The sequence below is a fragment of the Scyliorhinus torazame genome, chromosome 18, assembly GCF_047496885.1.
Source record: "Scyliorhinus torazame isolate Kashiwa2021f chromosome 18, sScyTor2.1, whole genome shotgun sequence".
In the NCBI taxonomy this organism is placed as follows: Eukaryota; Metazoa; Chordata; class Chondrichthyes; order Carcharhiniformes; family Scyliorhinidae; genus Scyliorhinus; species Scyliorhinus torazame.
Genome location: NC_092724.1, coordinates 54,909,715 through 54,924,747, shown reverse-complemented (window position 1 = coordinate 54,924,747; position 15,033 = coordinate 54,909,715). Strand labels below are relative to the sequence as shown.

The 15,033-nt window shown below is 48.9% G+C and overlaps 1 protein-coding gene across 1 annotated transcript in view; it reads right to left on the bottom strand.

The window, feature by feature from the left end:
* Nucleotides 1-15,033, bottom strand: part of LOC140395214 (receptor-type tyrosine-protein phosphatase delta-like) — a 634,165-nt gene that overhangs the window by 351,807 nt on the left and 267,325 nt on the right. The window contains exons 3-4 of the mRNA XM_072482754.1: nt 12,052-12,197; nt 3,330-3,471 (exon numbers count right to left, since the gene is read on the bottom strand). Of these exons, the coding sequence (XP_072338855.1) occupies nt 3,330-3,471; nt 12,052-12,197 (288 nt within the window). The remainder of the gene's footprint in view (nt 1-3,329; nt 3,472-12,051; nt 12,198-15,033) is intronic.

Genomic DNA, 15,033 nt, shown 5'->3' with positions numbered 1-15,033 from the left:
AAAACACCAAATGTACTTCCAAAAGGAAAGCTAACTGGATAAATCACAATCTGTACATATCAATTTGTCTGTCATTGGGAGGTGTTCCGGTATGTGGGATTGAGTAGATTGGTCAGGCTGCAATCCAATCCATGGGCACACAGGAGATTTATTAGTCGCTTCAGCTACTTTCACAGGAGTGGATTATGTGCAACTGACTAGCATCAAAAATAGTCGCTGCTGTGCTAAATCATTTAGTCTTCCTTGCCAGTTCTCCTTCTTTGGATTGCAGGGGCCATGAATCCTTTCTGGCAGATGGTTCCATGGCACAGCTTTGTCCCCCCGCACCTCAATCAGGTCCTTCAGTCCACACAGCGATAGTCTGCAGGCTGTTCAGCTGTGGGAGGCATCACTGCCAGAGCCGATCCTGTTCTCAGTTAAGGTCCAAACGCATGAGTGTGCTTGTCCGGTAGGAGTCCCAGGAACAGGATCAACAGAGAGAATCCTGGTTAATATTTTTCTCTCCTTAAACCAGGAGGCTGAAGCCAGTTTCAGTATCGATACAGGTTTGGACGGTCGAAGGGCCTGGTCCTGTGCTGTATTGTTCTTTGTATCGATACCACCAACCACACTCTTTCCTTTCAGAAATCAACTTGGAAGGCTCATGGAGCATGGGAAAAGTGAGGTTTCTTTGCTAAAAGGCACACTTTGGTAATGAGAGAAATTGTGTGTGTGTGTGTGGGGGGCCGGGAAGAAAGAAAAGGATCTTCAAAGTTCATGGAAAGCAGAGGTCATAGAGAATGACCTGTCGAATGAGTCTTCATTTTGAAAGAAAAAATGATCATCACATTTGTCTCCCTGTCCCTCTCTTCCTCACCACCCTCCCCATGTTAGCTAGTGTCCTGGCCATTATCAGCACCATTTGCAGTCTCTGTCCAGGTGGACAGTGGAAGCCAATTACCTCTGCCTTCTTTCTCCCCTGTTTAACTGAACCAGGGTGAATATATTGGACCTTGCCTCAAACATTTCACTCGATGGGCGCGATTTTCCCCGCAACCCGGCCGGCACGTGTTTTGCCCCACTGGCTAGCGCCGCAATCTTCTGGGCCAGCCCTTGTCGACGGGTTTTCCGTTGAATGCACCCCTCGCTGCCAGGAAACAGGCCATTATCATGTAATGTCAGAATGGACGAGGGCAACAGATTTGCTTCCCTTAGGGGCACAACCAGATGGATTTCTAATGACACTTTCATCGTCACCACATTATGATACAAGGTTTTTGTTCCAAAATTATTTAATTAACTGAATGCAAATTCCACAGCTGCCATGGTGGGATTTGAACTCATATCTCAGGACCTGTCCCCTGAATTAATTGTCCACACCTAGCTGCTGTATCCCTGTTGCATTTATGTTTGATAACATAAACTCAAGTCATTCAATATCCACAATGACACAATTTTACGTACAAATATATATATATGTATATATATATATTTTAAAAACCCTCTTTAGCTGCAGGCTGGCAATGTTCAACAGAAACAAAATCCTCCCGGCTGTGTGAGGCCTGCTCAACTAAACAAAGCAGCAGCACATCGATTAAATCAGATGCTCACTGACCCCTATCTACTGGTGTCAGGATACAAGTGCAGATTATTGACGGCTCTGAGCTTGCCCACTACTCTCAGCTCACAGGAGCAAAGGCCAGTCAGAGCAGGGGTGTCAAGCAATCGGGGTGTATCGGACATTTCAATTGGTATTTGTGTGCACCCTGTGGTATCTCATGGGGTTGGGTGTGGGAGATTATCCCAAGATGCCAGGAGGAGGAAAGTACTTTCTGTGCCATAGTAGGTAAAATATTGTGCTTTTAAAATGAAGCTTATCACATGATATTAAAGGTCTGAATGCTTCTATTCACATTAGCAAAATGTGGACCATCAAATTATACCCTTTTCAAAAAGTGCAGTGCAAATTTGTACAATAAATCTCCTCAATCCCACTCCAAATACATATCAAGTTCCCCCTACTATTCGGTTTTTATAAGGACACAAAAGGTCCACACCGAGTTCATTCTACACAAAAACTTACTTTATTTTATAACTACTGTTATGTAGAGCTCCAGTAGCTCCCCATGGAGTCTTCTCTAGTCGGTGCCTGACTGGACGACTCTATTTAAACATAGCCCAACATTGTTGGAGGTCCCCTCGTCCCGTTATCCAGGGATCTCGTACTCTGCAGGGTACATGGGTAGCTCATCATCGCTAATCCGTAAGACACGTGCAAGTTATAACAACTGTGCTGTCACAGCTATGTACTACTTGCAAAATCTTTGAGGGATGGGGCATGGATAAATTACCCTAGTCAACTCACATTTAAAACCAGCTTTGATTTTGAAATGTCTTTGCAGGAGGTTGATGCTAAGAAGATACCATCACTAAGGTGAATAGTTCAAACTGTTATTGTAATCAATTGAACTTTGCAAGACTGTAGATCAAAAAGAATCTGTTAGGTCCAGGTGGGAAGGGATTCAGAACAAAAATTAGGTAAATGGAGTTGAGGTACAGTTCAGTTAGTTGAGAGGCTGAATGGCCTACTTCTGTTCCTGCTGCAACACTTGCTGTTGACCAGCTGCTCGCTGCTAACCTGCTCACAAATCGTTAGGCAGCTCTCACCAACTTTGAGCTGTCTAATAGCTGTGCTCTCCACCCATTACCTACCCCGCCACCAATGCCAAACTGCACCCCCCTCCCCATCATTTGTCACAGTTGCAGTGAGGTACTCTAGGACATTGTTAATGACATGCCAACTGCAGACATTCTCATATTCAACTCACTGCTTTGAGTGAAGGGAAGGAGGACCCCGCTGTGGTGTCCAACTGTTTGCCTGACCCCATTTTACATGGCTTTATGTCTCAGTTAATGACTCCTGTCCCTGCTCAATCTGGTGCCGACTTTGATATGCGCCAGGGATGGGAATGGACACGCTAGCACATCAGATCAGGGTCAACAGGATATCTCCAGTCCTTTGAATACCTACAAACAGAGCAATCTGACCTTGAAATTATTGTTTCCCCCCAAATTTCTGAAATATGACTTTTAATTTGGTGCAATCCATTTATTTATGAATGTTGCAAATGCAATAAAAAAAAATACAATAAGCACTTATTACAAATAAACAGTGAGTTAACATTCGCAAAAATTCATTGATTAGAGTATATTTTTTTACTCAGATTTAAATTCATGTGTTGGGATCCAATGATATTTTGTGTTTGCCTCATTCGTCAACAATTTAATATTTTACAGACAGATGATGGTGCTCACATTTGCTAACTGATGAGAGAAGAAACGAGGTTTACCTCTCAGTACGATGAGTTTAGCCGTCGCCGTTACATCGTCAAGTGTGTTGGTTGCTTGGCACTCATACATTGCCTCATCTCGCGGTGTCCGTAAGGGCTGTATCCTTAATACTGCTCCAGCGCCATCATCAAACTCAATCACCTAAAAGAGTTAAAGACGTTCAAAGGAATTACTGAACAGAAAGAGGCCAATAATCCATCACACCCTTTTCACAGACCTACACAGATCCCCTGGGACCTCTCAGTTCTTCTCCCTTATTGTAAATTGCCTCTTCCGCCAGGTGTGAACCAAGTGGGGTGGCCTCTATGTTAAGGGCATCACCTCAATGCAGTTTAGTTTCAGACTAAATTTTGTTTACACCTCTGGAAGACAAAGACAATGGTCACGATCTACCCGAATGGGCAGAGTCCCGAGGCATGGAAGATCAGCCAGGTGTTTCCAGGCGCTTGGAGCACCGAGACACACCCCGCTATCTATCAGTAGATCAGGGGTTTCAGTGGGGAACTCCCTGATGAGGCCGCACATAGCCCCGTTTTCTGCCCTGAGGAACTCCGCTTGCCAGAACTCCTCAGTGAAGCAAGGGGTCGGGCCGCCATTTTTAAATGGTAACCTGATCTCTCGAGCCCACAACTTGGCCCCTGGACCATCCTCCACATCTGACTCACTATAAGGGGGTCCCTGGAACACCCCCTCCCCCCCCGGCAACGCCCCTAGCCTGATCATCGCCACACAGAAAATGCCAGCTTGGCAGTGCAAGCCTAGCAACCTGACAGTGCCCTGCCAGGGGCAGCATTACCTAGGCATTGCCAGGATGCCCAGGTGACACCAGCAGTACCAGGTTACCACTCTGCCCAGAGGGAATGTATCTGGGGGCTTTGAACCCCCTGAGAGATTTCACAATCGTAACAGACCATAAACCGTGCTGGGCCTTTTCAAGGATAAAGCGATTCCCCCATCGCCTGAGTTTGGATCCAATGTTGGACATTGTTTCTTTTTATTATAAATTCAGAGTATCCAATTCATTTTTTCCAATTAAGGGGCAATGTAGCATGGCCAATCCACCTAGCTTGCCCATTTTTGGGTTGTGCGGGCGAAACCCATGCTAACATGGGGAGAATGTGCAAAATCCACACGGACAGTGACCCAGAGTCGGGATCAAACCAGGTACCTCGGCACTGTGAGGCCACAGCGCTAACCCACAGCGCCACCATAAAGCCCCTAATGTTGGACATTGTTAACGGCCTATTAATGCCCTCTCGAGAACTGCCCAGAAACACACATTGCCAAAGCGGATGCCCGGAGTTGCCTCCTGCTGCCCACAAGCTTGGCCTCTCTGCCGGCATTGGAAGTCATGACCTTGAACTTCCTGGATACCTTTGCCAGTATCCATGAAGCAGATTCAAGCTTCGACCCAGAAGGACCCCACACTGGCAAAATCGCACCACATGATCCTCAGTATCGGAATCCGAGGGCATCCCACAGATGACATGAAGCCCTTCCTCACTAAATGACAGGAGCTGAGTATAAAAGATGGCATCACCCTGTGGGGAGCCTGAGTAATTGATCCTCGCCCAGGTCGGCACCCAATCCTGGCGAAATTATACAAAGGACACACCGGGGTATCCAAGATGAAAATGCTCACAAGGAGGTATGCCTGGTGGCCTGGACTAGATAGAGACATAAAGAATCTGACGAAGTAGTGCTTCTTGTACCAGGAGAACCAGAAGCTCCCACCTTAGGATTCTTTGCACCCATGGGAATGGCCAGGGAGACCATAGGTACGGGTGCATGTTGACCTCGCTGACCCATTCGTGGGATCGATATTCCTTATTATAATCACGTCTATCCTCAACGACCTCTCATGCAGCAATAGAAAAGGTCCGGCAAAGTTTCTGTACCCATGGCATACCAGGGGTCGTTGTATCCGATAATAGTACCCCCTTTACCAGTGGAGAATTTCAGACGTTCATGAAGTTGAACGGCATTAAGCATATCCGAACGGCGCTGTACCATCCATTGCCTAATGGCCTCGCCAAACGGGCAGCTCAAACATTCAAAACCAGAATGAAGAAACATCCTGCTGGTTCCCTGGATATAAGATTGGCCCGGTTCCTCTTTGATTATCGAACCTCGCTGCACACGACAACGGATATCGCACCAGCAGAATTGTTAATGGGACAACGACAGCGCACCAGGCTCAACCTGCTGTTTCCCAACTTGGGGGGTGGGGGTGAAGTCAAAGCAGAAGACCCAAAAAAGAAACTACGAGACCAAAAGAGTCGAAAGGACCATCAGAACAGAACAGGAGACGCCGTCTTTTGTGCACATCGTTCGAGATGGTTCCCAATGGATCCCAGAAGTCGAGCTGCAAAAGACTGGTCCAGTTTCTCAAAGTAAAAGTCCAAGGGGAGGCTGTGAAAAAACACCTGGTTCACCAAAGCAGGGAACCCATTCCATCGGAGATGATATCAGTAGCGATGATGTCCTTGACGCCTGTTGTGCCTACCGCCCCCTGCTGATGAAGATTCGGAGTCCAAAATGGAGACCGAGGGAATTGATCCTCTGCCGGAGGTCAGCACTGAGGGTGAACTTCTGTCTGTGGTCCCTCGGCGCTCAAGGAAGTGACGATCCCCAGTCTGCTTCACGCCCCCGACCCGACTCCACCTGCTGCCGACTCGAGGTCTTGTGCCAAGCAACAAAAAGGCCTCATTGCAGCAGGAATGAGGAGGATAATTCAGAATGGAGGGAAGAGGGATATGATAATCCTCACGAGGACCCTGGGGTTCACTGGTTGATTTCCCCGTGGGCTTCGTAGAATACGAGTTCCCGTGGTGAGCGGACAGAGCCTGTCTAGTTGGGGCTCGTTAGGAGGACGTTTAAATGCTGCTCCCAGACCTGGAGCGACTGTTTTTGAGTCAGTGTAATGGCTTTACCTTCAGTTTAAAATAAATCAGTCTGGCCTTTAACTACACGCCTCCTGAAATTATTACAGGTAACAAAACAAGTGTGTCTTTGGATTTTTACTTTCAACACACATTTTGAAGCTTTTGACCTCTGTGGACACCACATATTTTACATCCCTTCCTCACTGCCTGTTAATAAGACCCCTGAGAAGTCAATTGTCAGTCGGGCCCATGACGATTGACGGTTGCCATGACAGCCATCTCCGAATCTCTTGACCAGGCAAAGACTCAGTGCTGACTCTCAGTTAGTCCAAAGTTGACTTTTCTTGCAGTTGGAGACACACACTGGGACATCGGTGACTCCCAACTGGTGACACCACGGAATGATCTAGCAGCGAGGAGACCTGGCATGGTAGGTAGGTGGTGCGAAAAATCAAAACTTTTCAAAGAGACAGTGATCCATGTGTTGGATCTGTGTGTTCCAGTTTTGAGAGACAATGGTAGAAAATGTTGAAAAATAAATCTTCGTTGTTAAAGCATTACAGGTGAATCCATGTCAAAAAGTCTACTGCAGGAGGGGCTGAGTTCACTGATAACAATAACCGCATCATTGATGGCCAGGCCTTCAGTTGTCTAGGCCCTAGGCTCTGGAGGTTCCTTCCTTCTCTTTGAAGTTTTAGTGTGAGCCATCCTAAAGTCTGTATAAAACACAGACAGAAAGCGCACTTAGTAAGCATTGCGCTGGTCAAGGAGACACAGCCTGAGTGAATGAGACACAGACAGAGTGAGAATTTGGTAATTTGGTGCAGTGAGGTAACCAGGAAAGGTAAGTGGTTAATCTAATTGCGCTGTTTTTCAGTTAAAGTGCAGTGTAGATTAGTGTCTGATTGGCTGAAGCTGCCCCCACCCTAATTGTTGAGAGGCAGTTATCTGGCAGTCACCTGAGGCCTGTTAAGGGGCACAAAGGTACACATTGTATTCTTCTCTTTGAAGTTTTAGTGTGAGTCATCCTAAAGACAGACAGAAAGCGCACTTAGTAAGCATTGTGCTGGTCAAGGAGACACAGCCTGAGTGAGTGAGACACAGACAGAGTGAGAATTTGGTAATTTAGTGCAGTGAGGTAATTCGGTGAAGAGTGGGAGAAGGTGCTTTTTCCCGACTGTTTGGTTCTCTCTCTTTCTTCGGGCCTAATTTTGGGAGCCGTTCGGAGGAGGAGGAGCAGTCTCTGTGAGTATAAAAACCTAACGGTAACTTCCTGTTTTCCAGTTTCTTTTCCCAAAAATGACGTGACGGAAGCTGTGATCTGAGTGGTTGATAGCAAATCTGCCCCAAATTAAAAAAAAAACACAGCTAAACTCGTAAACTTAAATTAAACTAATTAATTAATTAGTGATGGCTTGTCAGGTGATGTGCTTGATGTGGGGGCTGGCAGATCCCATTGCGAGCTGCAGCGACCACATCTGCAGTAAGTGTTGGCTGCTCGAAGAGCTCCGGCTCAGAGTTGATGAGCTGGAGTCTGAGCTTCAAACACTGAGGCACATCCGGGAGGGGGAGACTTACCTGGACACTGTGTTTCAGGAGGCAGTCACACCTATCAGAGTAAGTAGTTTAAATCCTGCCAGTGGCCAGGGACAGCAGGGTGTGACTGCAAGTCAGGCAGGTAAAGGGAACCAGCAGTCAGGAACTCAGGAGCCTCAGCCCTTGACCCTGTCCAACAGGTATGAGGCACTTGCTCCCTGTGTGGATGGCGAACAGGGCTGCAGGAAGGATGAGTCAAGGGGAGGGAGTAAATAGGCAAGTTGTAGTTGTAGGGGATTCTATTATCAGGGGGATAGATAGTATCCTTTGTGAGCAGGATAAAGAGTCCCGCATGGTAGGTTGCCTGCCTGGTGCTAGGGTGTGGGACATCTCTGACCGGCTTGAAAGGATACTGGAGAGGGAGGGGGAGGATCCAGTTGTTGTGGTCCATATCGGTACCAACAACATAGGCAAGTCTAGGAAAGAGGACCTGTTTAGAGATTATAAAGAGCTAGGATTCAAATTAAAAAAACAGGTCCTCAAGTGTCATAATCTCCGGATTACTGCCTGAGCCACGTGCAAATTGGCATAGGGAGGCAAGAATAAGGGAAGTTAACACGTGGCTGAAAGAGTGGTGTAGGAAAGAGGGGTTCCTTTACATGGGACACTGGCATCAGTTTTGGGACGGGGGGACCTATACCGTTGGGATGGTCTCCACCTGAACCGAGCTGGGACCAGTGTTCTGGCGAAAAGAGTAAATAGGGTGGTCAATAGGACTTTAAACTAGAGATTGGGGGGGGGAAGGGAAAGTCAGGGAACCACGAGGTGAAGTAATCAGTGGGAAGCGTAGCTGCTTAGGAATACAAAAAAGCACGAGAAGACAAAACCTCAGGAGAGGTTACGATAGTCCCAATCCCACAAAATATGACACAGTGTATGGAAAGGCTCAGTAAACCAAGGTCCACCACACTAAGAAAACGAAAAGGGACGGTCAATAGAGAATTAAAGATGCTATATTTAAATGCGCGCAGTGTACGGAACAAGGTAGATGAGCTTGTGGCCCAGATTGTGACTGGCAGGTATGATGTGGTAGGCATCACAGAGATGTGATTGCAGGGGGTTCAGGACTGGTATTTAAACATCCAGGGATTCACAACCTATCGAAAAGACAGAGAGGTGGGCAGAGGGGGCGGGGTTGCCTTGTTAATTAGGAATGAAATTAAATCAATAGCACTAAACGACATAGGGTCACATGATGTGGAGTCTGTGTGGGTAGAGTTGAGGCGCCACAAAGGCAAAAAAATCATAATGGGAGTTATGTACAGGCCTCCTAACAGTGGTCAGGACCAGGGACACAAAATGCACCACAAAATAGAAAGTGCATGTCAGAAAGGCAAGGTCACAGTGATCATGGGGGACTTCAATATGCAGGTGGACTGGGTAAATAATGCTGCCAGTGGACCAAAGGAAAGGGAATTCATTGAATGTTTACAGGAGGGCTTTTTGGAACAGCTTGTGATGGAGCCCACGAGGGAACAGGCCATTCTGGACTTAGTGTTATGTAATGAGCCAGACTTGATTAAAGATCTTAAAGTAAGGGAACACTTAGGAGGCAGTGATCATAATATGGTAGAATTCAATCTCCAATTTGAAAGAAAGAAGGTAGAATCAGATGTAAAGGTGTTACAGTTAAATAAAGGTAACTACAGGGGCATGAGGGAGGAACTGACGAAAATCGACTGGGAGCAGAGCCTAGTGGGAAAGACAGAAGAACAGCAATGGCAGGAGTTTCTGGGAGTAATTGAGGACACAGTACAGAGGTTCATCCCAAAGAAAAGAAAGGTTATCAGAGGGGGGATTAGGCAGCCATGGCTGACAAAGGAAGTTAGGGAATGCATCAAAGCAAAAGAGAAAGCCTATAATGTGGCAAAGAGTAGTGGGAAGTCAGAAGATTGGGAAGGCTACAAAAACAAACAGAGGATAACAAAGAGAGAAATAAGGAAAGCGAGGATCAAATATGAAGGTAGGCTAGCCAGTAACATTAGGAATGATAGTAAAAGTTTCTTTAAATACATTAAAAACAAACGGGAGGCAAAAGTTGACATTGGGCCGCTCCAAAATGACGCTGGTAATCTAGTGATGGGAGACAAGGAAATAGCTGAGGAACTAAATAAGTATTTTGCGTCAGTCTTCACAGTAGAAGACATGAGTAATATCCCACCAATTCCGCAGAGTCAGGGGGCAGAGTTGAATATGGTAGCCATCACAAAGGAGAAAGTGCTAGAGAAACTAAGAGGTCTAAAAATTGATAAATCTCCGGGCCCAGATGGGCTACATCCTAGAGTTCTAAAGGAGATAGCTGAAGAAATAGTGGAGGCGTTAGTTATGACCTTTCAAAAGTCACTGGAGTCAGGGAAAGTCCCAGAGGATTGGAAAATCGCTGTTGTAACCCCCCTGTTCAAGAAGGGAACAAGGAAAAAGATGGAAAATTATAGGCCAATTAGCCTAACCTCGGTTGTTGGCAAGATTCTAGAATCCATTGTTAAGGATGAGATTTCTAAATTCTTGGAAGTGCAGGGTCGGATTAGGACAAGTCAGCATGGATTTAGTAAGGGGAGGTCGTGCCTGACAAACCTGTTAGAGTTCTTTGAAGAGATAACAAATAGGTTCGACCAAGGAGAGCCAATGGATGTTATCTATCTTGACTTCTAAAAGGCCTTTGATAAGGTGCCTCACGGGAGACTGCTGAGTAATATAAGGGCCCATGGTATGCGAGGCAACGTACTAACATGGATTGACGATTGGCTGTCAGGCAGAAGGCAGAGAGTTGGGATAAAAGGTTCTTTTTCGGAATGGCAACTGGTGACGAGTGGTGTCCCGCAGGATTCAGTGTTGGGGCCACAGCTGTTCTCTTTATATATTAACGATCTAGATGACGGGACTGGGGGCATTCTGGCTAAGTTTGCCGATGATACAAAGATAGGTAGAGGGGCAGGTAGTATGGAGGAGGTGAGGAGGCTGCAGAAAGATTTAGACAGTTTAGGAGAGTGGTCCAAGAAATGGCTGATGAAATTCAACGTGGGCAAGTGCAAGGTCTTGCACTTTGGAAAAAAGAATAGAGGCATGGACTATTTTCTAAACGGTGACAAAATTCATAATGCTGAAGTGCAAAGGGACTTGGGAGTCCTTGTCCAGGATTCTCTAAAGGTAAACTTGCAGGTTGAGTCCGTAATTAAGAAAGCAAATGCAATGTTGTCATTTATCTCCAGAGGCTTGGAATATAAAAGCAGGGATGTACTTCTGAAGCTTTATAAAGCATTAGTTAGGCCCCATTTATAATACTGTGAGCAATTTTGGGCCCCACACCTCAGGAAGGACATACTGGCACTGGAGCGGGTCCAGCGGAGATTCACACGGATGATCCCAGGAATGGTAGGCCTAACATACGATGAATGTCTGAGGATCCTGGGATTATATTCATTGGAGTTTAGGAGGTTGAGGGGAGATCTAATAGAAACCTACAAGATAATGAATGGCTAAGATAGGGTGGACGTAGGGAAGTTGTTTCCATTAGCAGGGGAGACTAGGACCCGGGGGCACAGCCTTAGAATAAAAGGGAGTCACTTTGGAACAGAGATGAGGAGAAATTTCTTCAGCCAGAGAGTGGTGGGTCTGTGGAATTCATTGCCACAGAGGGCGGTGGAGGCCGGGACGTTGAGTGTCTTTAAGACAGAAGTTGATAAATTCTTGATTTCTCGAGGAATTAAGGGCTATGGAGAGAGAGCGGGTAAATGGAGTTGAAATCAGCCATGATTGAATGGTGGAGTGGACTCGATGGGCCAAATGGCCTTACTTCCGCTCCTGTCTTATGGTCTTAATCTTCTGCCCCTCTATCTCGCTTTCCGCCTTTAAGACACTTCTTAAAACCTACCTCTTTGACCAAGATTTTAGTCACCTGGCCTCATCTCCTTTATTGGCGAGGTGTCATACTTTCTTTAGTAATGCTCCTGAAAAACGCCTCAGGACATTTCATCACATTAAAAGCATTACATAAATATAAGTTGTTTATTTTTTGCTGTGATTCTACCTTGGATATCAAACGTTGATCTCTAGAGCTCAAGCTAGTAATCAACACCCACATCAACGATAGGGGAAGGCAGTCTGATTGGGCGGATCTGAAACTCCAGTGTTTGAGTGGAAAGAATGCAGTCTTGGCGACCTATTACATTCTGGGGTCAGTATTAATTGATTCGTACCTGCACTTGTCAGAAAACATCCACTAATCAGTGCGGATACGTACCTCAAAACGCTGGGAGCTCACTCGCTTTCCTTTCTTGTTCCACGTGACTCGAGGTTTGGGGGATCCTGTCGCTTGACAAACAAACGATGCCACTCCTCCTGAAACGCCAATCTGGTCACTGGGAACTTTCATGAACCTTGGGGGAGCTGAAGGGAAAGAAAAGGAGAGAACATCAGTAACAGGAAGGACCTATTCTTTCATGGAAGGAAACAGTCCAAATCATTAGTGAATCATAGAATCTTCCATGCAGAAGGAAGCCACCCAGCCCATCGAGTCTGTGCCGGCCCCTAGAAAGAGCACCCCGCCCAAGTCAAAGTGATTTTAGACTCATATTTCTTAGCACCTTTCAACCAAGATAGACAACCCAAAAAAACAGCACATTTTTGTTGCTACCTCCAGAAGTCAAAATCCTGCAGAACCATTCTTTCTGATCATTGCTGGCCCAGGTTGGGAAAATGAATTGTATTTCTCATATTGACCTCCTCGAGCCAGAGATTCGGGTCACCATTTTCACATCATTGCACATGTGCTGGTCCTGAGCAATTTAACCAACAAAATAAATGCAAGAGACTCTGCTTAAAACAGAGACGGGACTCCCAGAACATAGCAGCGCACACTCCCGACACACGGCACCGCACACTCCGACACACGGCACGGCACGCTCCCGACACATGGCACCGCACGCTCCCGACACACGGCACCTCACGTTCCCGACACACGGCACCGCACACTCCCGACACACGGCACCGCACGCTCCCGACACATGGCACGGCATGCTCCCGACACACGGCACCTCACGTTCCCAACACACGGCACCGCACACTCCCGACACAAGGCACCGCACACTCCCGACACAAGGCACCGCACGCTCCCGACACACGGCACCGCACGCTCCCGACACATGGCACCGCACGCTCCCGACACAAGGCACCGCACACTCCCGACACAAGGCACCGCACACTCCCGACACACGGCACCGCACACTCCCGACACACGGCACCGCACACTCCCGACACACGGCACCGCACACTCCCGACACACGGCACCGCACACTCCCGACACACGGCACCCCACACTCCCGACACACGGCACAGCACACTCCCGACACACGGCACCGCACGCACCCGACACACGGCACCGCACGCTCCCGACACACGGCACCGCACGCTCCCGACACACGGCACCGCACGCTCCCGACACACGGCACCGCACGCTCCGACACACGGCACCGCACGCTCCCGACACACGGCACCGCACGCTCCCGACACACGGCACCGCACGCTCCCGACACACGGCACCGCACGCTCCCGACACACGGCACCGCACGCTCCGACACACGGCACCGCACGCTCCCGACACACGGCACCGCACGCTCCCGACACACGGCACCGCACGCTCCCGACACACGGCACCGCACTCTCCCGACACACGGCACCGCACACTCCCGACACACGGCACCGCACACACCCGACACACGGCACCGCACACTCCCGACACACGGCACCGCACACTCCCGACACACGGCACCGCACACTCCCGACACGCGGCACCGCACACTCCCGACACGCGGCACCGCACACTCCCGACACGCGGCACCGCACACTCCCGACACGCGGCACCGCACACACCCGACACGCGGCACCGCACACTCCCGAGACACAATTTCATTGATAATGTATATAGTTCATACTATGGTAAAATAATTAACTGCAAGATAAAATTTAGATAATGTGGATAATTTAGACTATGAGACAACGGGTGGGATTCTCTGATTATGGGGCTAAATGTTGACGCCGTCGTAAATGCCGGAGCGTTTTACGACGGCACCATCTGGCCCCTAGGAGCAGCGATCCTGCGCCGCACAGGGGGCCAGCATGACACTCGAGCACTTTGCACAGCTCCAGCTGCCATTACGGGCGCCTGCACGGGCGGCGCGGGTCCGCGCAAATGTGCCACGGCCGGTGGGGGTCCACGCATGCGCGCCACGGCTGGAGCGGTTCTGCGCATGCGCGTGGGTTGCCTTCTCTGCGCCGGCCCCCAGGCAACATGGCGAAGCCCTACAGGGGGCCGGCGCAGAGGAACATAGGCCCCCCCCCGCGGGATTAGCCCGCCTGCCGATCGGTAGGCCACGATCGCGGGCCTGGCCACCGTGGATGTCCCCCCCTTGAGATCCCCCCTCCCCCACACCAGGACGGCCCCTGCAGCCAGAATGCTGAGGTCCCGCTGGGTAGGACCACACGCGAACAATGCTGGCGGGACTCGGCCGAACTCGGCGGGCATTCGGCCTGTCAAGCGCGAGGAATCGCCGTGGGGACCGTGTTGAGCGGCCCCTGACCGGCGCCGTGGCGACCGCACCGGCGGCCCGGCAGCGTGGGATTTGCTCCTCCCCACAGCGATTCTCCGATCCGGCGCAGGGTCGGAAAATCCCGCCCAACATTTACACCTCCCCCCCAATACAATCCAACACCCGGATTGATGTTCGATGGTTAATAAATGTAATTAAATTTCATCATCTTTACTGTCACAAGGAGGCTTACATTAACACTGCAATGAGGTTACTGTGAAAAGCCCCTAGTCGTCACACTTCGCCGTCTGTTCGGGTACACGGAGGGAGAATTCAGAATGTCCAAATTACCTAATAGCACATCTTTCGGAATTTGTGGGAGGAAACCGGAGCACCCGGAGGAAACCCACGCAGACACAGGGAGAACGTGCAGACTCCACACAGACAGTGACCCAAGTCGGGAATCGAACTTGGGACCCTGGAGCTGTGAAGCAACTGTGCTAACCACTGTGCTATAGTGCTGCCCGGTTTGGTTGCCTTTGCCATGCACCCGACTGCCAGTAAAGCTGCATTTTTTCAGCCCAGCGGCTGCATTATGATGACTTTTACCAGTGGCCCTATAACTCCCTCTATGTTAATCCATCATTGCGGCAGCCCTGGGGAGTGGTGGCTGCTACCAATAATGCAACTGCCCAACA